The sequence below is a fragment of the Oreochromis niloticus genome, linkage group LG23, assembly GCF_001858045.2.
Source record: "Oreochromis niloticus isolate F11D_XX linkage group LG23, O_niloticus_UMD_NMBU, whole genome shotgun sequence".
Taxonomy (NCBI): domain Eukaryota; kingdom Metazoa; phylum Chordata; class Actinopteri; order Cichliformes; family Cichlidae; genus Oreochromis; species Oreochromis niloticus.
The window spans coordinates 11,617,720-11,642,331 of NC_031986.2; the positions used below are offsets into that span (position 1 = coordinate 11,617,720).

General features: G+C 46.9%; 1 protein-coding gene across 3 annotated transcripts in view; it reads left to right on the forward strand.

Annotated features, from left to right (window-relative positions):
- The window catches only part of nrp2a (neuropilin 2a), a 61,768-nt gene that overhangs the window by 14,690 nt on the left and 22,466 nt on the right, over nucleotides 1-24,612 (forward strand). For all 3 annotated transcript variants that reach the window (XM_005450063.4, XM_025902938.1, XM_025902939.1), the window contains 7 exons: nucleotides 5,617-5,798; nucleotides 12,276-12,506; nucleotides 13,867-14,022; nucleotides 14,573-14,742; nucleotides 15,718-15,873; nucleotides 22,154-22,298; nucleotides 24,123-24,298. In XM_005450063.4, coding sequence (XP_005450120.1) covers nucleotides 5,617-5,798; nucleotides 12,276-12,506; nucleotides 13,867-14,022; nucleotides 14,573-14,742; nucleotides 15,718-15,873; nucleotides 22,154-22,298; nucleotides 24,123-24,298 — 1,216 coding nt within the window. The remainder of the gene's footprint in view (nucleotides 1-5,616; nucleotides 5,799-12,275; nucleotides 12,507-13,866; nucleotides 14,023-14,572; nucleotides 14,743-15,717; nucleotides 15,874-22,153; nucleotides 22,299-24,122; nucleotides 24,299-24,612) is intronic.

Sequence of the window (24,612 nt, forward strand, 5' to 3'; positions counted from 1 at the left end):
CCTTTGCGGGTGGGAGCGAGTGTGTGTTCAGATATGTGAATATCTGGGTGTGTGCGCCTTTGCTTAATTTCTGCCTCTGCTTGTGTAAATCGCGGCGAGGCGGACGAAAGAAAGCGAAAGACAGCGGCTCATTGTTTACTGGATCGGGGTCTTGAGGTTTCTCTGAGCTCTGAGAAGTGGAAAAACGGGTGGAGAAACACAGGCAACAGGAAGGGGGAAAATCATTTCAGCCGACGGCCCCGAGTGTCTGAGGGTACGGCCAAGTTTGATTTCCTGATGCTCGAGAACAGCTGTTCCCCTTTTATCAGCATAAACAAAATAAATCAAGGAGACGGTGACGCACCCGTGGCAAATTACGTGTTAATCTCTTACATAATGCTGAAGTTCCCAGAGAATGCTTTGTGTAGGCACTGAGAATAAACTAAATGAAACACATACAAAAAGCTAGCTCTTTTACAGAAGGGTAGTTAGATGAGAACTCATGTGCTGATTTCACAAAAGATGCAAGAGGATGGTACCAGCAAGGACTGTAAATGTATATAGCAGATCCCTAAAGGGGAATGACCGGGCTGACTGCACATTATTGCATAGTGACCACTAGCAGGGTCAGTAAGGCCACAGAGGCATAAAAAACCTATAAATATATAAGCAAACAGTGCTCTGCAAAAAGACCTAACAAAGCCTTGCAACCTCATATCTCTCCACAAGAGCAAACTGCTTAGAAGATCTGCCTAAATATACACAACAAGATTAATGTTGGCTATGAGAAGTTCCCAGATTTCACAGTAACACCTGCTAAATGATGGGTGATGATAGCCAATAGGGCGGACCATCGACTCTTAGCGAGGTACGTTGTTAAATCTGCCCCTTCACATAAATAGTGCTCATTCTACTACTCTCCTCTAGTAAGGCTAAAAGGTGCCATACAAGCACAGCTCGCATTGTTTAGTGGCACTGATTATTGTCAAATATGTGACAATAAATAAATCTTTGCTACGTAAACCTCAGAAAAGGATGCGCTGAGCAATTTAGATAAACCGTCATCATGTATAGTAATCTTCCAGAGCAGCTTCATTGTTTACAATACCGTCGGCACCCAATTTGGCATCGTTTAAAAGAAATCCAGTACTGCTCGTACCAGTTTCGTCTTTAGTGGTTTCGCGTTTTTTTATAGCCTATTTTTACAGTTTGTGCTGTGTGTCAATGTAGAGTTTTACACTGTTTTGTGGTGTGTATGTATACTCGCTTTGGGCCTGCGTTTGGTTGTACTGAGGCACTGCTGCCTGCAGGAAATGTCCCCGGTCCCCAACAAACAGCAAAATGTGTGAAAGGCAATTAGTTGTTTTGGCGCAGGGGTGTCGTGATATATGAGATCAGAGGAAGAGAAGACGTGTCTGGGCTGGTGCAGAATTACTGGCCTTTAAGGGTTTTTAGTTTCCTTAACCCTTCTCCCTCTGTTCCAGCTACGTTCTATAGGGGAAATGAGGGAGGGTGAAACTGCTGCCCCCCATAATGGTTCCCGAAACACAGGGCTGGTCGTGCAGACCTAGACAGACCGCCAGACGGACGGAAAGTTGGGGATGGATGGTGTCAGACAGAAAGGCGGAGTTTGAATCAAAACAATTCCTAGAGGAATCTGGATCTGGATGGGGGCTTTCTGCTTCCATGTGTGTGTATGTGAGAGCGGGACGCGGCGCTAATGCGTACCTTCATGGGCGCAGATGTGCGAGTGCGCATGTGCAAATGATTTATGTGTGTGTCTGCGCAGTGTCCTGGAATGCAATCAAGTGTGTGCTTGGGAGAGACAGACAGTGGGCTCTCACACGTCAGGTCCTCATGCAAGTATTCATCAGAGCCTGGGGAGAGGCTGAGCGAACAGGTCAATAATCACATCTGAGGAACACTCGCTCACTGACGCTAATCCACGACAGGAGAGAGGGAGAGGGGAGAGAAGGATAGAGACCCACTCCAAAATCAATTAAAACCTAATTAGGCTCTCAGCTCTTTCGCGGGCCTTTTATCCTCGGCGTTGGTGATGCAGCATCGAGTGTGTACGCGCACGCATGTGCTTGTCTATGTCGGCGTGTGTCTGTGTACGCGTCTGTCTTTGTGTGTTTGTTGGCACATGTTTTGAGCGTGTGTTTTCCCTAAAGCATGTGTCAGTAACAGCCCTAAGCAGGCGTACTTAAGGGATGGCCGCGGCTCTCGCAGACTCACAGTTGGAGCCTGCCACTAAAGCCTCTACGATCGCCTCTGTAATGCAGGATTACAACCAAGACACGTATAAGAGTATTGGACAACAGCTTCTTTACTTACTAGGAGGAGAGCTCTTCAGGCCTTCTTTTGTGCAGATTGGCTTGAGCCCCAGTCGTCATCACAAGCTTAGACTGGAGGAGCGTGCAGGAAGACTGAAACATGTCGCAGTGCACCTTTGAAACTTTAAGATACGCGTTTAAGATTCATGAATTTTTAAAAAAGTAATTATAAAAATTGGTAAGAGAGAGGCAGAGAGAATGAAACTCTTGAAACCGGTTCAGGAGGTGTAGCAATATCATGCTATCATGCTATTTAGCCTAAGGCTGCTTTCACACCAGCCGTGTTTGGTTGGTTTAAATCAGACTCTGGTTCACCTGTGCAGAATTGGACACGGTAATTCCCCTCGAGTCCACACCAAAACCGAGACCCTTTGGAGGAGGTGGTCTTGGTGGGGTTCTGAATGAACTCCAGAGCAGTTTGTTCGTGGCAATAATGTGATCCCTTCTCGATCCAACCAAGCTAACATGTGTGTCAGTACAGTTTTAGCTAAAGACCTTCCCGTAGGTAACATATCTGTGTGCGAAGTTCTGCAGAAGCCAACAACTAGCCTTGAAATGAACAGAATGAAAAAGCTGCAAGTCCACAAACCCATCAACTGGCTGCGACCAGAGTAAACGGATCAGGCTTCAGAAACTGTGTGTCTTGCAGTTCCCCCCTAATCCAACTCTGGCACTGTTTTCGTTAAACCCTCCTTTGCCTCATATGTAAACCTTCTTACCTTCATCTCGGCTTTAAAATGTTCTCTGAAACCATGACCTGAAAATCTTCCCGAGGCAAAATCAAACCTGAGATTCCTTTATTTCCCAAAGTGCATGTCCTTTGTACTCTTTTTTTTTTCGGTTTAATTAACTCGCCTCGTCCTGTACGTTCTTTTTGTTGGTCAGATGCTTTCATGTGGCGATATTGCAGGCTCATTGCAGCATTTTCACACTTCGATCCTCACCTGTGCATGTACCACTCTGACCTAGATTAATATGGTTGGGATTATCCCTCCATCAGCAGTCTTAGCTTGAATGCTCTGTATAGGAATCAATACACTGCAGGAATGCGATAGCCAAAAAAGAGGCTTAGTGACTCTACTTAATCCAGGTTTTATTCCAAGCAGGCAGCACAAAAGCAGTCTTAGTGCTGAGATTCCACAAAGAAACACAGCCTAGAGCTGATTGGTTTGTCTCAGCTCTTCTGAACGCTTTTCATTGTAGAGAAGTCGCGGGGGGAAAAACGTTTACCTGTTCGGGACATTGGCGAGATGCTGAGTTTGAACGCAGCGCCGAAACCCGGAGTCATCTGCGATGATTTTTTAACATCAAACAACCCGTCACGCTAATTAGCGAGACAACAGCAGCCCTGTTGTTTTGTGACAGCTTTGTTACACGAACTAATTGAAGCAAGTGCGTTTTGCATGCCTGTATGTTTGAAGGGTGTAGCTGCAGGGCGCCTGCAGCAATGCAGTCAGCTACATTGGGAACCTCAATGTTGTGTGTGTGTGTGTGTGTGTGTGTGTGTGTGTGTGTGTGTGTGTGTGGTAAAGACACTTGTAGAAAGAAACACGATTGAGTATCATGATAGATTATAAAATTACAAGGAAATTATTCACAGTTGCAACAACTTGCAGTGCAATAACAACAGTAATCTTGCACTCATACAGCAGCAAAACAAGCTCATGCTTAAGAGAATATAAAAGATAGAAAAGTGCAGATTCCTCTCAGATACTGTTTGGATGAAATTTATTGAAACTTGCTTTAAAACAGTAATCCAGCACTGAGTTAGAAACAAGCAAAAGTCATGGAGATTTCCACACCTTCTAGTATTGACACAACCCAAAATTACTACCCTGAAACCTGGTGATTCACTTTCAGCTCCAAAACATGAACTAGCTCCATCTTTATCATATCAGCAGAGCTATGATATAATTTAATGATGGCTGTCCAAGGCAGGGCTGTGTTTTCATACACTGCGTAGTATTCGCTAGTCTTTAAGGGAGCTAAGGAGACCAAATTAGTTTACCATTCATAGAGACTTTTTTTTGCCTACATGAATATCAATGAAAAATCTTGAGACCCATATTTTATGTGTGTTATCTCTTACAAACTACATATCTGCATTAATATTGTCTCCTTGTGGAAAAAAAGCGCAAAAGTGGAAATTTGGAAAACTTTTATGCTGTAAAATCCATCCATGTAGTATTTTCTTTAAAGGGAAACTCAAATACTAAATATCAGCCTGCAGCTGTGGTGCATCTGCAAGCCACTTTGCAACCCACCCCCAAGCCGGCTTCTTCTTTCATCCTGTACCCCACATAATCATCGCGGTGGGTCTTGTTGCTCCCAGGACAGACGGATGGAAATAACAATCTTCTTTTGAGTCGAGTGATCCTGACTGAACTCTGTGACTCTGTGTCGCCGCTTATGTCTAATAATGTCACAGAAGTGACACTTGGGGTTAATTTTGGATCAGCTGGATGGGCTGCCTCTTTGTGTGTGTTTTTCACACACACACGCACACACACACATGCATAGTAGTCTCCCAGTTGAGAATTTGCTTTTATCGTTCAGGGTCAGTTGGCTAGTCAAAGGTCAAAATGAGCCAAGAGCTCAAGCATGTGTAAGCTAATAAGCAAGGTGCCTATGCATTTCTTTGGGCCGATTTTACTCTCCGCTCCCTCACCTTAATGTCATCATCCCCCCAGCCTTCACCTTTTTACTATTTCATGAGTTCCTGCCTATTTTTGCGCCTCTATTAACAAATCCATCCATTTGCCCCAATCTTCACCCTCAGATTGCAGCCACTTGTTCAATTATGTTCTGCTCAAACGCAGCCCTCTCTTCATTTTCTTTCCTGTTATCCAAGATTTGGTAAAATGGCGAGCGCTAACCTTGAGTTGATGTCAGAGGGATCTGAGCTTGTTGTCTCAAGCAGAACTGGGTCATAAGAGCTAAATTTATTGAATACAGCTGAGGGGAAGCAGCACATATGAGGTGTGGCAGAGATGTTTATTTGTGTCTTGAAGTTGTGTTGTGTTCCTAACTATTTCGCTCTGTGTATTCTGTCCTGAGGCTGAACTCTGACGGTAAATAGATCCACACCTGTCTGGTTTTTATTAGCTGAGCCTAACCCCATAACTATCTACATTTATCTCCCCTCTACTTTTCTCCTTTTATCTCTTTACCTTTCTTAATTTCTTCCTGATGCATTAAACTCTGAGTAAGCTGAATGCTAGGGTTTTTTTAAGGAATGCTTTTAAGAGAACATTTTAACATTACAGGAAAGAATCTAATTCATTTCTCTTATTCTTTTCAGATACGACTTCATAGAGATCCGCGATGGAACTTCAGAGACGGCCGATGTTTTGGGGCGGCATTGCAGCAACATCGCCCCAGGGCCAATTATCTCATCTGGGCCATCCCTCCAAATCAGATTTGTCTCCGACTACGCCCATCAGGGAGCCGGCTTCTCTTTGCGCTACGAGATATTCAAAACAGGTAAGGAAGCAATAACGGGTTGTGTTCTTAAAGCTGGGTCTGTTTAGTGCCACATTTAGTCAATAACGCCGCACAGTTCCTCGTTTTTTTTCTTCATTTTCTTGTTTTTCTGCAGACTTTTTTGGGCAATTCGAGCAAGATTTTATATTAGATGAAAAACAAAACAAGCAACAACAAAAAAAACAGTGTGCATCACTTTCTTACAGTTTATGTGTTGGACATATTTCATCAAACGTAAGGCTCCCCTTCTCAAAAACAGTTAACTTAATGGTTTTTTGTCATCATGCGCCTCCTTCGCCTTCATATGAGCGGCCCAAAGCCCGCAATCACTCATCCCATCACTTTCCCAGCAATTTACTTCAGTAGAGGGGACCGGGCATGCATGCAAAACTTACAGAGCGAGGAAAAAACAACAACTTTTAAGTTGCCTCAAAGCACGTGAGGAATGTGTTCTTATATGAAGCAAGAATACACTTCCTCCGGGGCCGTTAGGAAGACTGAGGTGTGGGAAGGGTTATTGTGGGATGATGGAAAATGGAAAGAGCTCCGAGGCTACTTGGGAGTTTGACTTAAGGTCAGAGGTTTATGAGCGGAGGCAGAGGCGAGGAGATTGATGGGGACGAGCGTGTGGCAAAATGGAATTTTCTCAAAAGTCGTCAAAGTGCACGAGGTGAAGTGCGCTTTGCGGGCAAGGTTGAAGTATATTTGTTTTAGTGGCGCTTGTGTGTTTGTGTGAGTTGTAGTGGGAGGAGGCGAGGTGAATTGGTCAGGTGGCCTCGGGGGAGCAAGATTTATGTACAAGTGAGTTGCCAGCGTATTGTCTCTGCAGCAGTTAAAGGTAACTCCTGATTTAGGTCTGGAAATGCTTTTTGATTTAAAACCACGAAAACAGAGGGAATTCGTTAATTCACCTCCCACCTTTGAAGAAATGTCCCTGGCTTTGTGTCAAATGAGTGTGACCCACATTTGATGTTACCGAGGACACCGAGCTCAGACCCTGGCGGTATAACAGACTGCATCTGTCTCACACATAGATGGATGGAAGGCTGGTGGATGGCTGGGGATGCCGTGCCTTTAACAAGATCCTGGTATAAATACAGGGGTGTAAGAGCTGGTGTCACTGTGCGAGCACATGTAGGTGTCTGCTGGCTGCATGTGTGGGTGGTTCCACTCAGCTTGTTGTGCGAGATTCTGTCTGCCTCTATGTATGTTTGTATGTGGAGGCGGGAAGAGAGACGCGTATGTTTGTGTGTGTGTGAGACAGAGAGGTGGAGAGAGAGGGACAAACTGAGAGGGAAAATGATTGGGGTTAAGGGAGACAAACTGACAAAGAAGGAGTGAGTCAGAGAGTGAAAATGAATTCAGGATGCGTGATTGAGGCCATGTGTTAATTACGGCGTTCCCAGCGCCTGCACGCTCTCTCATCATGGCTGTTTGTCTTACCGTGGCAGGCCCGGGCCCTCTAAACAGCTTACAACTTCTGACGGGTACACAGAGATCCGAGGCTGAGATGTGTTTACTTACTAGAGGAGAAGTGGCAATTGTGCAAGCGTTATTTTTACCCTTCTTAACGGAATGAGGCGCTGTGCGTTTTTGCACGCTTTTATTTTTGGGAGGCGATGGGAAAATGAATTTTAGTCCGGTCTGTTTTAATGTAGCTGCACGAAACTCAGTTTGTGTGTGCAGTGTCGAGGTTGGGAGGTTGTGTTTATGGGTCTGTGTGTGTTTTTAAAGGGTGCGTCCTGACAGATAGAAATCTGTGCAAACAGCTGGGAGACGTGTGTGTTTGTGTGCGTGTCTTCAGCTTCCTTCCCATCTTAAACAGACAGCTGAGGCTGACCCCACCACACTGTGTCTGGAAGTCAGACAGTGCAGGTCTGGTTTCGACTGTGTGTGTGTGTGTGTGTGTGTGTGTGTGTGTGTGTGTGTGTGTGTGTGTGTGTGAGAGAGAGAGAGAGAGAGAGATATCCTGGCCTGCTTTCTCTGCATTGGACTAATGATACTGTGGCTTGTTTTTGTTTTGTTCATTCAACCTTATTACATAAGCAGTGACTGTAGCTACTCCAGGGGGTTTTTGAATTGGACAAGCAATCTGTTTGTGCCACTGTGTGTGTTTGCGTGTGGTTTATGTGTGTGTAAGTGGCGTGGTACAGTACAGTTAGAGCAGCGTTGAGGATCACAAGTCGACCTTTGGCTCTACATCCGTCCCAAATAACCCTTCACCCTTCGGTTCACCTCCTAAGAAGAACCAGGATCTTCCATCTATCCCTCAGTCCACTACACTCATGCACACGCACGCACGCACACATACAGTGCAGAAACGCCTTAATCCTACTGTACAGCGAATGTGCACAGCTCCCCTCCCTTCCCCCTTATTGTTGTGGCCTACTTTGGTCCTACTCATGCGTGCTTAACCCTTTATACAGCCCTGACTACCACCCCACACAAAGTCACGTGCTGCTGATGCTGTTACCACGGCTACAAGGGGAAGACTTATGATGGAAGCCCCCATTTCACCCTTCCCCAAAGCCCACCAGTAGCTCAGTGGGGGCAGAAAAACAGTGGCAGCCAATCCAGTGTTAAGATGGGAGCATAGAGAACCTTGGGGCATTGGGTCTCCTCCATGACCGCTGCTGACCGCTTCTGTGGCATCTGGGGGGTCGGGTGGTGGGGGAAGAGGGCGCAGCCTACGGCAGGGACCCCCACCCAAGTGCCAGACATAACACACTGGCCTTGCGTGTCTCTCTGATGCTATCGTGCTGATTGGACGCGTCAGTGATGGCTGTTACGGCTGATTGCAACGTGTTTATTCCTGAAAAACCCACCAGCCCCATCCCACTGCCGAAATCACGCTCACGTAATTAACCGGCAAAAGGTGAATTAAAGTCATGAATAAATAAATCGAGCACAAAAAAACAAGAGCGCTTAAGACTGATCAGCGATGAAGAAAAACGCGTACCCGGAATGAAATAACGAGACATTATCAGCAACCGCGTGAACGGCTTTGATCACAAACAGCAGGAGGGCTTTTTTTGGCATCTGCATTTTTTTCTATGTGTGTGTGTGCTGAAGATGAAAAACAATTGATAATGGTAATTCATTTAACAACAACATAACAGAGGCATCAGTCTAAGGAGAAACATTCCTCTCGAATTGTCTCTCCGGATATATAAAAGTGTCAAACCACAGCATGCCAAGAATGCTGTTTCTCCTTTTCTTGGGTCTTCCAGTTGTTCACAGTGTTGTTGTTGTTGTTGTTTTTGTTGTTGTGGGTTTTCCACCCTTCCCCCCACACCCTTGTGTAGCGTGTCCCTTCCGCTACACATCTACGCAGGCATGCACGTACACAGCCCTTCCCCGGATGCCTCGGGAGAGATTTTCTTCAATGGAAACCGTGAGTCGAACTCAAGCGTGGGGAGGTTACACGAGAGATCTGCTCGCGACTGTATACAAGGAGTGGGATGTATGTCAGGCGGAGACAGGCAGGTGAGAGAGAGGAGGGTGAGGCAGGTTTTGATGTGCGGCAGACGCAGAGGTGAGCCCTCAGCTAGAGTTGTATGTCGACGCCAGGCGAGACAGAGGGTTGAAAGAGTGAATGAACACAGGCCCGGCGCGTCGCTGGGTGGAGGAGGAGAGGAAAGGGGTTGCCCTGACACAACGTGTGGAGCTGCTGCTACTACATCACGCGCTCATCTGCAAGAATCGAGTGGTTTCTACCCAGCAACTCGCCCTCTTACTCCCACCCCACCCCGCATCACACTGAGACACACTCTCACTCACTCACACTATGACCTCCCGCTCCTTGCCAGAAGACAGCTCTCGCCAAATGGCAGCTCATGGTGCGATGCAAGCACCAACCAGGCACGTGTGTGTGCGCAGGCATGTGTGTGTGTTTTTAAGACATGAGGGCCGAGGGGGTGACAGAGGGAGGTAGAAAGGGGCGAGGAGGAGGAGAAGAGGGGGACTTGTTTTTGGCGTGTTCATACACTGTGAGCTAATGAGCAGTGACGCAAAGAGAAGGTGCATACGCGCACACTCGGCGGAGCATCGGCACGTGACGTCGCGCGAGGGCGACCGCTCCTCGAGTAACAGACACGGCGTGTTTGGATGGGCGATGGAGTCAAGCTGCGCTCAGATTGAAGATTTCACCAGCAGGACTCCGCAGACTTGCTTTGCACTGTGACCCAGTGAGAAACAAGGCCAGTGTGTTACTGGGTCTCACACATGCAGACACACACACACACACCTTCATGCACGCACACACTGAGGGAAAACAGGCAGCAAGAAACGGGACGTGTGAGCAAAAACGTACATGCAAAGAGGAGCATTCGCAGGAGATGTGACTCATGCGTACTGCGCAGTTCATTTGCTGTCGTTATTATCGCATTACAGACACATACAGATTGATGCTGCTTACTCCTACATGATAACTGTACACTAAACACACAGAGCTGAGGTCAGTGGTTGAAGGGATGGGGAGATATTGGCTGTAAATTACCCTCACATTTCAGCATCCCTTATTCTGTGTGTGTGTTTGTGTGTGCGTATAGGCAGCCAGGCGACTGATCCATGGGTGTTTTGATGTTGCGGTGTGTGTGGGAGTCAACACAAGGGGTTGAATGCCTGCTTTTAACGCGTGGGGGGGAGGATTCATACATTTTTTTTGTCAACATCTCAACTGTCAACTGTGACATGAATGTATTGGTGCCAGGTAAATCAATAGGAAGATATATGCATGATTGCATTCAGCTATATACAGTATGTAAGCACTTTTTTTTATGTGAGGCTTTGGCAGGAAATGAGAGAAAAACAGGATATAAAGAATCTCTCACAAAATGGGGAATACAAATAGAGATATGGTATACGTCTCCTGGGTTTTCCTCCCTCTGTCTCTATGCTGATTAGGGTCAGTTCTCTGCCATTACCAAGTGTAGACACGGGGAGGTGGGGTCAGAGCAGCACAGTCGACCCCTCAGCTTTTCATAGGGCCGCCTGAACCGGTGCCTCCGAGGAATGCTGCCGAAGGAATGTTCCACTAACGCGTCTGTGCTGCTAAACGCCGCCTCTATGACTGAATCTGGTTATCAAACATAGCCCTGGCAGCTCCCTGAGACAGTGCAGTGCTTGCCTGGATGCGGCGCCGCTTTCCCAGGTTTGAAATCCACCAGATGCCTCCTCCCGTGAGCCTCTTCAACCTGACCTCCCAGTCTGCTTTCCAGTGGAGTCAACGATGGGAAAAATGCTTCTAGCTTAGGCTTGTTTTTCCTTGCTGGTAGTGACTGGCCAGGCGCATTTGTCTGGGAAAGGAAACTGAAGTGAAACGTGTCTTTAAATGAGTTTACCTTCAACGAGTCATTTCAGCAGGAGAGACGTAGCAAAAAGAAAAAGCACACAATGTCCAGTTTAAGTGCGCTTTAATCCGAGAGGAAGAGCTGCGATTTGTCCCACGTATCTTAGCAGCGTTGCCACATGAGGATGCGTGTGTGTCCGGTGAGCATGAAAATAGAAATGCATAAAGATGTACAACTGAACGGAGCCTGCATTGTAAAGATAGAACTGTTTAAAGGGTGAGCGAACTCAGGCTCGGAGAATAAACACAGCTTATGAATGAGGCAGCGCGTGTGACATTTGTGTGAAGACCTGTCTATTTCGCCCGCGCGCGTGCGTGCGTGTGCGTGCGCGTGCGTGTGTGTGTGTGTGTGTGTGTGTGTGTGTGTGTGTGCTGGATTGTCAGCTCTCTCCCACCTCATTGATGTGCCGGTCCATAAACACTCGGCCGTGACTCAGGCTCCCCAGTGGGCCGCGGAGCAGTGGCTGATGGGTAGATGATCTGAGCCACACAGCTGCTGCCGCTCAAGGTGAGCCGCCCAGGGCGCATAAATCTGCATAGCTAATGAGGAGCCGCCGCAAAGGGCCCACTTAGAACCATTACACAACTTTTGTGGTATGCATGAGTGTGCGAGAGAAAGTGAAAGACATGCGCACACACAGAGTGCAAATGAGACCCAAAAAAAGGGTGAAATTTTAAATTTATGCTCTAAAGCAGGGGTCAGTCTTTAAAGGCAGAATTTTTTAAGGGCTCAAGTAAAGGCTGGGTTTTGGAGTGCACTGTCATTGTTTGAGAGCACAGAGGTGGTATGAATTTAAGGGGATCGTGCACAAAAAAAGAGCTCTAACCTACTTGCGTTGCATGATGCAACATTAGAAATGCCCAGTTGAGCATTTGCTCGCTGTGTTGGGCTTTTTTCCCTCCTCCATCTATAGCCACGAGTCGTTCGTGTCCTTTCACCACCGCAGCTACTGTAAAATTCCAGCGGGGCTGTCAGTGACAAATGAGTTTCTGAAACACCTTCTGCAAGTCAGATGAGATACCGCCACGTGATCGATTGCTTCTGCTCGTAATGCGACCATTATTGGGGGTTTTTTGTTTTTCACTCCCAACTCTAAATATCTTCTTATCCTTGTGTGTCTGTTTAGGCTCGGAATTCTGCTTCCGCAATTTCACCAGCCCTTCCGGCATGATCGAGTCCCCGGGGTTCCCAGATAAATACCCTCACAATCTGGAATGCTCCTACATGATCATTGCCCCGCCCCACATGGACATCACGCTCACCTTCCTGACCTTCGACCTCGAGAACGACCCCCTGCTGGTCGGAGAGGGTGACTGCAAGTACGACTGGCTGGACGTGTGGGACGGTTTGCCACAAGGTGAGCGCACAGACACACACAGACACACACAAACAGATGTCAGAATATCTCAGCATGAGCGTAGACACACTGGAAAGACACGCTGTCCTCACCTTTTAACGTGCGTGGATGGCCACATTTCCACATGCACATTCCTGCACTGAAATCTGCATAGCAGCCTTCAATTTCCTGTGCAGGCATCCCTCTCTTTGATGTAAGCCGCTCTTACCGTACAGTCCATCCCATTACATGGGGGGGGGACTGGACACCCCTGAGGACCAGTCTGTTCCCATGGTTCTCTTCACTCTCCATAATAACCCCCCCCCCCTCTTACTTTCCTCCCTGTCCTCCATCCTTATCACCTAGCACTTCCTTCCTCCCCAGGGTGAGCGAGAGTGACGGCCACGATGAGTATCTGCTTGTATGCAAAGAGCCGAGATCAGAAAGTGGGAAGGGGGGGGAGGTTTGGGGGAGAAAAACATTTGAGGATGTTATCAAGGGGCTTTGATAGTGACCGCCATAGGGTAATGCTAGTTGCTCTGTAGCTGATGAAAGCCACATTAGTAGTGGTGAGTGGTTCATTTCTCACCTCTCGCTTTGCCGAGTTCCTTTTCTTCTCTCTTTTTTTCCTTTTCTTTTTGAAAATATGAAGCAGGGTTGGGGGGGAACCAAGGATTTGCTCTAATTATTCCATTTTCAGTCGCTAAGAAGGGATCCAAGTGGATTTAAAATTCCAATTATAGCCTTGAATTTAGGAGCTCTGATAGCTGAAAACAATTTATACCATTCAAAGTTGAGAATTAGGAGCAAATTAAAGTGTAACCCAGTTCCAGTGAGCCTGAGTTTCCTCGGGCGTGAAAGAGGGACGGGAGACGAGGCGGAAGGGTGAAGAATTTTTGTGTCTGGAGACCGTTGTAATCCTTAATGTTTGTGAGTGCGTGCGCGCATGTGTGTGTCTATGCGTGTGTGAGTGCTTGTCTGCAGCTGATCCCAGTGCAGCTTGCATTAAAGCAAGGGATTCCATTCCCTCTCCTGCTGGGTTCTGGCTGAGACACACACATGGCAGATGGAGGGATGGACAGGAGAGTTAAGGGAGAGAGGAATGAATGGAGGAAGGGGAGATGGAGGAGAGGCATGCTGTGAGTCATTAGACAACACTTACCGAAGCAGCATGACCACTGGAAACCTGTCTTTGCAGTGCTGGATTTCCTTTTTTTTTTTTAAAATCTTATAGGAATTATCACATGTGCGTGCTTTTTCTGCTTTTTCTTCTTTTCTTGAATGTAGCATCATACAGAAAAAGCAGTAAATGTTGAGTTTTTCAAAATAACAGCATGAATGTTTTTATGACTGTATAAACATGAATTTCGTGTGTGTGCAGTGGCTCCTCTGATTGGCCGGTACTGCGGGACAAAGATACCCCCAGAGATCCAATCGTCCTCCGGCCTGCTGTCCCTCTCCTTCCACACCGACATGGCCGTCGCCAAAGACGGCTTCTCCGCCCGCTACAACATGACACAAAAAGAAGTCTCCGACTGTGAGTGCACCATCACTTTAAGAGCGCACGTGTGTGTGCATTTGTGTGTACAGAGTGTAGGTTTGCTTACCTGCTTTTATTCCCAACTCGATTTTCTCTCTTTCACCGCTTTCGTCTCTGTCATCTCTGCTGACACTCGTCTTTCTCTCTTCCATCTTTTTTCTCTTTTCTTTTTCCTCCTCTCCTCTTACCCTCTCGATCTCTTCAGCCGTGCCTGCTTTAATGCTATTTCAATCTCGGCGCGCTCCCTCGCCCCTCTCAGCCTATTTTGCGCTCTCCTAAGAGAGCATGATTTCTCAGAAGCGGGCTCATACTATTTTCTTTTAGAATATAAATTAACTCAACCTCAATTTAGCTTCACTCACCTGTTGGGCTGCTTTCTGCCTCTCTCATTGTCCTTTCTCTTTGTGTCTGCCTGAGTTTAACTTCACGCCTCTTGTTTTTTCGAGCTCTGTGCCCCTCATGCCTTCTCTTTCATGTCTGCTAAACCGTTATATTCAGTTATATTCAATGCAAACATAGCTGACGTTGCTCCCTCTTCTCCCGTCAGCATTTCACTGCAGCATGGCACTGGGCATGGAGTCGGGGAAGATCAGCGACGATCAAATCACGGCCTCGACGTCCTTTTACGACAATCGCTGGCTGCCGCGCCAGGCTCGCCTCAACAACGATGACAACGCTTGGACGCCAGCAGAGGACAGCAACAAGGAATACATACAGGTATCACTCCGCGAGGTTTCCCCCCGTATAACACACCGTCTTTCCTTGGAGTTGGTTCAAGCAGGCCTACACTGTCGAGATCAGTCGATGTCAGCGGCAGCTCGCAGCAGCTGACGGATCAGCTGGTATCCTTTCATGCATTCAGTCGGCAAATGTCAACTATTTAAGGTGCTTTAGCCCACCTGCAGTTGTTTCGTACCCCAGGAAGAAGTCTTGCTGCTTCTTTCTTTGCCTTAGGCTTTCCATGAATGTACATGGAAGGGGCAGAGAGGTCCCAGAACAGAGCCGTGCCACCAAATATAAATAACCGCGCATTTGAGCTGTCTCGAGGGCCTGGGTGTTTAAGAAACTTTTAAATGCAGTTGTTTTGCTCTGGTAGAAATCTGAAGGTGAATATTTGATTTAAGGCACAAAGTCTAGAGCGGGTTGACACTGATATCTGAATCAGCAGCGCGTTAACCCGCTGGTGACAGTAAATTTGTCTCAGTGATACTTGCGGAAGAAGGCTCGGCGAAGAAGGCTCTCACGTACAGTGGGGGACATACAGAGGTGCTCACACATAAAGGGAATGGAGGAACTGTGAACCGATGATAAGGAAGTGCTTCCACACTCTCAATCTTTCCTGTCTCAAACGCGTGCATAGGCAGAGCGCGGAGGAGAGCGGCAAGAAGGCCGTGATTGATGAAGGTGCTCTTCAGGAATGCATCCGAACACTGTGCCATTGATCTTTGCCTCCAGCCATTCCTCCCCTTACACACATCACAATGTACAGACACACACACACACACTCATAGATACCACCTAGGCTTCTTCAGTAGAAGGCCACAATCTGCTGCTGCTGTGTGAGCGATAGACTTGCAGCTGCTCGGCTATCTGCATCATCACATCAATCCTGCAGTCCTGCCACTATTCTCTAATCATTTCATTTCAGTTCATATAAAACAAGTTTTATATATTTTTCCCCCCCTTTTCCAGGTGGATCTTCATTTCCTCAAGGTTTTGACCGGTATTGCCACACAGGGTGCCATATCCAAGGAAACGCAGAAGTCCTACTACGTCACAACCTTCAAGCTGGAGGTCAGCACCAATGGAGAGGACTGGATGGTGTACCGCCACGGCAAGAACCACAAGGTAGAGCATTAAACGTGTTTATAAGTAAAAACGAGGCCTGAAATGGTCCAACGGGCAAGCTCGCTTTAAAGTGAAGCCGAGCATCCACGCTGAACGCAGTATTTACACCTCCGAGATGTTCTCAAACAACTAAGGTTGTTGTGTTCGCTCGAGAGCCATATCAATGGCGTCAGCGGACGCTAAATTCCTGAAGGAGTCTTTCCCCTTCTAAGACTGTTTATGAACTCGAGTCATGACCTCAGTCATGAGTTGGAGAGAAAGGGAACGGGAGGGAGGAAGAGATAGAGAGAGGAGGGGAACCTGACAAACAAGAACAATGGAGTCCTCTGTGTGCCCTTATCTGGGACTGCTATTTATCATCTTTCTCAGCCTAACTCACACACACACACACGTATAAACACACACACCTGGGGGTTGTGAAACCCTCTGGAGGCCCGCCAGGTGTGGACTGAGCAAATTTGCGTCTTGAGAGATTCGCAGCATTACTCTCCGAAATCGCTCCCATTAGAGCCTCGTTAAATCTGCGTTTGATTGCCTGCTCGTTGTTACTTATATACACACAATGGCAGGTTGTTGCCATGCCGTGACCTGCAGACAGCCTGTTTCCAGGGCATTTAAACCTTCTCCCTCACATCTGGTTTAAGGTCACTGTGGATTTCAAACAAAAAAATAGAGAGTGGCAAGAGTGGGTGTGTGTGTAAAGAGGGGTTAATCCACACTATCCGCACAGACTGGGATTCCCCACCCCTGCCTCCTCCTTCTGTGTGTGCCAGTGATTGGTTTGGGTGGGGCCAGTGGGGGGTATTTGATGTAGAGATTATTAAACAAAATGTGGATTTGACTCAAAAGTCAACATCTGTGCAATTTATTAGAACCCCCGGAAAAACACACACACACACAATCGAGAGGACCCCCTCCCTTCCTTTAAATAACCTCTGGCTGATCTCCCTGTCTGGAGATCCGTGCGTGTGAGCGCATACGTATATGATGTGTGTCTGTCTGCGGCGTGTAATCTGAGTCTGGTAATCCGTCTGAGCAAAAACTGCTCGGACACTTTGAGACACGGATTCAGACAGATGCTTCGGCATGCATTTTGCATTCGGGAGAGAGATATCGGTGGCGCTACGCTGCTTTGAAAACAGCGTTTTGTTAGCTTTTAGAAAACCGTAAAGGCAGTAGGAGGATGGAAGATCTGTGAAAGATAGAACAAAATCTGAAAAATGTACGTTTGCTAAAGAAAATGGTGAAAACCCCACAAAAAAAGTCTGAGGAGGCAAAGTCAGGGAATAATGCCTGCTGCTTTTACTAATTGGACACTACTTAATCTACATAAAATGCAGAATTGATTAAGCATACCATCTGCTTCTGATGATAAAGAAATACGACAGCTACAGCATTTACTGCATGCATGATAGGGCTCTAAATTCAAACTCTACAAGGATTTATTGCGCACTCTCCCTCCTCTTATGTATAATAAAGAGGCATCTCAGATTGCGTTACATAAAACCTGCTCTTTGTGTATTTGCCGACCACAGAGAGAGCCGTCTAGGAGAGTTTGCAGCCACGGTTTTTACCTCGGACTTCGTGATGGTGAAGCCAAAGAATTCGCTTTACTCTTCGCGACCCTCGTCAGACAGGTTCCCTTCTGGTCTCCAAAGGCTGCGGTTGAATCTTTCCGTGACTGCTAATCCACCACTGGTGTTTTACAAACTCCCGGTTAGCCTGTCCTAAGCCCCCCAAAGAGCCCTTAAGTGGTTGAAGCTCAGTTCTCGTCAGGGGTCCTGTAATGACTGGGATTTGGTTCTTCTAATTGTCATTTAGCAGTGAGCTCGAAGCTCGTGCAGCTTTGGACAGGAGCGTGTAGACGTGTAATTATTGTGTGTGTGTGTAAGGTTGAGGCACGAGTGTGCCTGTGCATCAGCTTGGTGGTTCTTACCCCCCCGTGTTTGTTAATGGAAGACAGCTCTCTGACACGATGTGTAGCTTTTTCGATGTGTTAACAAAGGCTGAAGGGCTGAATGCTCCTTAGAAGAAAAAGGAAAGCAATGTGGGAAATTAGAGTGAAGAAGAAAGATGTAAAACACACCAGCGCTGCACATTAATCACCTCAATCACACCACCAGGTGTGGGCCTTTGTGTCATTTTTTATTATTTTTTTTTCCCAGATATTCTGCATGCCATCACATTTTCAATTCAACACCCATGTGACTTGTTAATTCTAAGTCACATTTCTCACATATGCGCCTCATTACTTGATGAGATGCGAAGACACTCAGGAATTGCATATTTCGCACACTTACACATAGACGCGAGCTTCACAACCATTTTTTTTCTGTTTTGTTTTTTTTAAATAGACGCGCACGCTCCCGCGCCCAAACTAATTAACATTTAAAACACACGCTGTCACCTGTCTGTGAAGAAAATCCCAGGCGTCCCAGTGCTAAGCAAGCTTTGTGCTGCTGAAAGGCACTGTATGTGCTAAGTCAGTCTAACACTGACACACACATAGTAACATGGAGGAGAGGGGGAAAAAGTCAGCCTTCAGCATTTCTTCCTGCACCTCCATCACACTGTAGAGTAGAATAGAATAGAATAGCTTTTTATTGCCATTCTACATGTAGCTCTCAGGCTAGAGGTGGACATATCGATCGATCAGGTGGTATCGCTAATACTGGCCCTGTATTCACTTGGTATGCGATCGATGCCCACATTTGTAGTGTCCCACAGCACTAGCTCAGGCACAAAGACACAGGCTTTGTTTTCCGCTTATTCTACATGCTGATGCGTATTAAAAACAGCGTGTGCGTGCGCCGACACACAGCGAGACACAATCGGTTACATCGGCACCAAGCAGGAGGCTTTGACCGGAGGTGGTGTTAGGGTCACGACTGCAACCTTTGCACGCGCGCACACACTCGCCTCAGCCTCTCTTAGTGCTAGTTGTAGAGAGCGGCCAGCTGGAACCAGTTTCTACTGTCAACATCTTCATAGTGAGAAACAGGGGAAGAGAGCCAGGGGGGATGAAAAGTGTAATGGACAGAGAAAGAGACTGGGATCAAGAGAACAACATGGGAGCGAAGAAAGAAAAAAAATGGCTGGAAAACAAATAATGACTTGTGCAGAGAGCTTGCCACATCTCCCCCTGGTGCCATCATGTTGCAGAAAAACACTGACAGAGGAAGGAGATGTGTGCCAAAAAAGCACAGAATGGATGGTAAATGAATCAAGCTATGATGTGTACATCCATCCGCACCTCACTTTCCAGAAACAAGCGCTCTAACGAGACCCAGCGAACCTTTGCCTGCTTTAAGATTGCATATTACATTTCCGTACTCTGTTTGCTTAGAAATTTCAGGAGGATGTTTACTATAATACAAACACGCCCATCGCGGTGACCTGGTTCTCTGCAAAAGTCATCAATAGTTAAACACCCGTGGTGCCTGGGTTCTGCCGATGTCCGCGAAAAAGAGGCCTGACCGTCACATGTTGCTATGCGAGCGCGTAATGGGGTCTTCGTTATATTTTAATGACTCTCGGCTCACTTGGAGACACAACATGACAGCATCAATTATTCAGCCCACCTCGAAAGCACGCTCACGTGAGGGGAGGGGCCCATATAGACACACACATTAAAAAATAAAACCCAAAAATTCCAGTTGTTAGGCAGATTAGAGGTGGCCAGACACCAACCCCACTGACCGCCCTTCCTTGTGCTACAACTCCCTTTATTTCAAGTTAGTGAAAAAGTAACCAGGTTACCAACGAGTTAGTCAATGAACAACCATCTGCTTCCCATGGCCGTTGACCTTTAACCTTAGAAGTAATGGGTGAGGAGTGGGAGACCTCTCAGGTATCCTGACAATAGAGTGGAGGAAATCGTGAGAACCAAGGACGCTAAAGACCAAACCGGCAACTCTTCACTGCCCTTGTCTTTCTGTGCTGTCTTTCTTCTAAGTCTGCTCTCTCTCCACTCACATCCATAATAATTTGCTTTTTAAAAGGAAAAAAGAAGAGCCTCTGGAGATGATTCGTACTGAGAAAATTATTCTTTTTGTGTCAGTAATGTTGGCCACATTCCCAGGTTTTATCCAAAGATGAGTAGGAAAGAAAAGCAGCTGGCAGTGTTGCAGTGCATTGACTGATGGCCTTTTAGCAACGTTGGGCATTTTGAAACATTTCTGGGAAGCTGAAGCCCACAGATATTTTACAGTCATTCCTCAGTCTCCCCACTTCTATTGACCGAAACGCACTGGCGTTTTATTTACGTGGCATTTATTAAACTAAACTTTGTGCCAAAGTTGGAACTTTACACAAAACATAGTGCTCGTTGGTGTTTTTTTGCTTGTTTTTGTTTTTCTTCTAATGTAGTAAGCATTGCCAGCTTCTTCCCAAATGAGGAAATTCCACTGAATTTTCTCATTTTGGCTTATTATGTGATAAATGCTTGGATGGAGTATTTCCTGTTACAGTCAATCTGCTCGTTGTTCTTTTCCTCCCTGCTCGTCACCACTCCCTTCATATTCCTTATATCCTCTGCCCTCCATTCAACCTTTCTGCCGCTCCCTTCTCCCGCACACCCTCGCTTTTTCTCTGATTAACCATCCTTCTGAGGACGCGCTTCCTTTCCCCCGCAGTCATTTTCGGTTTTACTGCCTTACCCGCTGCTCTTTGTCTCACATACTCCGCATCTGGGAGTGGGAATGATGGGGCGGTTGTATTGCAAGGCCTGCCCTCCATCGTGGACGCGCCTTTGTGTGAGCGTGCACTGGTGTTTACATAACCCCCATAACCACATCCACTGTTTTGCCTCTTAGGTAAACATAACAGCTGTCTATCCCCGATCCAGCAGCAGATAGAGCAGCGATAGGCCTGCTTATCTGTTCAAACACTCACAGCGCTTTGTATTATCAGTGTGAGCTCCACTTGATTTAATCAGGCCATGCCCAAAATCAAATAAAACCCCCCGAGAAGGATTTTGAAATGATATCACTCGTATTCCCATCGGTTATGGAATTTCTGGAATATCATTTTTTAGAGTTAGGGGAATTTTGTAAATGGGTCAAACAGAAAGCAGACTTTTATAATTTAAAAAATATATATATCAAAAAATCAAATTTTTAAGGCTGTGGTAGAGTGCTGAGGTTTGATCTCAATTAGAGTAAAAGAAAACTCATGTAGGGACCTTTTTTTTTAGGCATGATGCCTTTTAATCTTTAATTCAGCCGCTTGTAGCAGTTGTCTTCCCATCTCTCCATTGTGTGCAGTAGCTGTGATGCGGCGTTCCTATCAGCTGGCACGGTCAACCACAAACAGAGAGTGAGTGACACTTAACAGTCGCTCAGTTAAAAGACGCTCACCCTGCTTATCTGGGTGCGTGGGATGTGACCGTGTTTGTGTGGGCTCCTGTGGTTTCCTGCGTCTGGGTGTGCGGTTTCAGTGAGTAGCCGCCGACAAGAGGAAGAAAGGCATACGGGAGGTGTGAGGAGACATCAACAGTGCGGTCTGCGCGAGGAGATTTATGTAGAAAATGGAGGTTTTTGAGATGAAGGGATTCAGAGAGATGTGGGCTCGAGAGTGGAGGGAAGAGGATGCGGGGAAGGAAAGAGGAGGAAGTCACAATTGAGTGTTCCCATCCGATTCCCTCGAGCATCACAGGCGATTGCACACTTTTCTGCCCACAACAGGAAGTAACTTGACCACCGCGGTTACATTTGCCCTCTGACCCCTCCCCCCTCGCTGCCCCACCCCGCCTTACGGGAGGAAATGAGCGGGTCAGGGAGAAGTGAATGTTGATGCTGTCGGGTGGAAGCGTCAGGAAGTGAATTTCACTCGCATCCTGCCCACCTGGACAGACTTCCTGCCTTCGATGGCTAATCATGTTCTGTCATGTCAGGTCAACTCTCCCACAGCTTCCTATGACCACCAGCGCAGAGGTGCGTGGAAGTCGATAGATGTCGATAGGGTGTGTGTGTGTGTGTGTGTGTGAGAGGAAACCTCATCCTTCAATGGGCTTTCCCAGCCTCCCGGTGCTGAACCTTCGACCCTAAAACACATCGACAGCTGGGCTGGTGACACTGGATCCGTGTTTGGGTTGTCTCTGCTTTGTCCGGCCTGCCTCTGTGTGTGTGTGTGTGTGTGAAGCCAAGCGAAACTGTGCACTGTGGGTGGGTGTTCAAACAAGAGTGTGTGTGTGTCTAACTGAGAAAGAGAAATAAGACAGCACAGCTAAGTTACAGCACATCTCCTCCTGATAGTAACCAACCTTGCCTTTGCTTTCCAGATTTTCCACGCTAACACAGATCCGGCCGAGGTGGTTCTCAACCGCGTCCCGCAGCCGGTCTTGGCCCGGTTCGTTCGGATCCGACCACAGACCTGGAAGAATGGCATCGCCCTCCGTTTCGAGCTCTACGGATGCCAGATTACAGGTGCGTTCGTGGGCGTGTGTGCGTGTCACAAAGCAGTCAAGTTGCCAGAATCATCCCGCTTTGCATTCATAGCTTGAACAGAACTTTGGGTTCGCTTTCCTGACTCGTGGGTTTAAATCAGTTATCATGCACCAGCTCTATCCTCTCGGTTCAACACAAAGCACTGTTTTAAAATCTAACTTGTTCTAAAAAAAAACAAAAAAACCATCAGCTTTAACGACATTTAACTTCCTAAAACTTAAAGGGCCGGATCAAACACACACAGGCATTGGCAAGCGCACACACATGCATTCAGACATAAATGTGTATTTATACTCGCACCCACAATCCCTCTTGCTGTGTTTTAAACATGGCAACCCTCGGGCTAATTAAAGGAAACTTCTGCTTCTATTCTTTCTTCCAGAGGCACCACCAGTGTCATTTTCTTCTTTCAGTGCTCTCCCACTTCTTCTTCTTCCCCTCTGCTCGCTTTTCTGTCTCCGACTCCCTCAACGCTGCCACCCCCCCACCACCACCACATCCCATCTTTCCTCTCATGGTTTTGGAGACTTTTTTTTTTTTGATGTGCCATCTTTGCTCTGTGAGCTCCTCTAGATTGAGAAACGAGTACCAATCAATCATTCATGGCTCCCCGTTCGCTCTTACATCAGAAACTGTGATTCGCCTCAGCCTCAACAGCTGCTATTGGAATAACTATTAGCTCTTACAGTACAGGTGCTTCAGCACACAGGCGCTTTCTAAATATAGCACGTGACCTAAAAAAAAAGCATGCACGCCTCTTGGAATGTACACAGACTCTTCCCACCGGCGAACACGTACGCACAGTCACATGTTTTCCATCTCCTGCGCTTTTTATTCATTATTTACGTCTCCTGCATTTGCGGTGACATAACAGCATGAAACTTTGATCTGTGTTCTCTTAAACCGTCAGCACAACTAACATCTCCCCCAATCTCTTCCCCTCCGTCTCTCTCGACGCCCTCCGCGCTCATCCAGCGCCGCTCGTCTCTCACTCCGCCTACCTCCGTCCTTCCCCCTCTCCCACTGTTTGTCTCTGCAGGCGACTCATCTCTGCGTTTCTCTCTCCTTTTCCCAGCCTCCCCGAGCCGTCATCTCCCGCTCCAAGTCTCCTTCTCTGCTTTTATTTTCACCCCCCTCACCACTCTTTCTTTCCACTCTCTACTTCTCTGTCTCCCCGCTCCTTGTGTCATACCTTTTTTTTATCCCCTTAATCCTCATTTCTCTCTCTCACATACTCCCTCAGCAAGTTATTTTCACTTCTACTCGCCCATCCGTATCTGAATGAGTTTCATTTCCGAGCGCTTTGACGTGTAGATAAAACTTTCTCTCAGTCGGCGAATGTACATAAAATGTGTGCCGCATAATGAGCAGACAAGCTATTGTACAGAATATAAAGAAACAATGCACCGAACAGCATTATATGGCACTCAGGGTATTTTTTTTTGTTAGATGTGAGATGTGAGAAGCGTGCATGCAAAGCAGACAAGTGTGCCCATTCAGCAGCAGACTTAACATATGCTTTTATCTCACTAATGGCAGCCTAATTGCATATTGAACATGAAGCAGTAGTGCTGTGTTACACATCTTTTTTTTTCTCTTCCCTCCATTCTCTTGTCTCTCACCTCATCTTTTCCTGTTTGTTCCAGTCTAAACACTTAATGCTCAGTGGCCAGCAGTGTGATCCTGCGGCGAAGCCTAACAGCTCCCCGGTGGAAAAATGTGTACCAGCACAGCGTTAGGTGGTCTCTTCTTCCAAGGAAACGGCTAAAGAACTCTCTAACCCTCTCTGCCTTTCCCCTCCAGATGCTCCGTGTTCGGACCTGCAGGGGCTGATGTCCGGCCTGCTCCCCGATGCCCAGATTTCAACCTCGTCCAGCAGGGACGTGGTGTGGAATCCCGGAAGCACCCGTCTCGTGGCCAGCCGCTCCGGCTGGTTCCCTGCTCCTGCGCAGCCACTGGCTGGAGAGGAGTGGCTGCAGGTAGACTTTGCATTTATTGTGCATTACTTTAAAGCAATGATGTTAGCATACACCTTTACCTTCTAGTTAAGTTAAAACGCAGACACACAGCTGCCATAAAAACATAAGCATTGTTGTTATGCATGAGTTTCCCCCCCCCAAAAAATGGCTGCCAGTTTCTTCCTGTTAAAAGGGAGTTTTTCCTTCCCACTGTTGCCAAGTGCTTGCTCATAGTGGAATTGCTGGGTTTTCTCTCTTTAACTGTCTTTATCGTACGATATAAAACGCACTGAGGTGTCTGTTGTTGTGATTTGGTGCTATATGAATAAATCTGA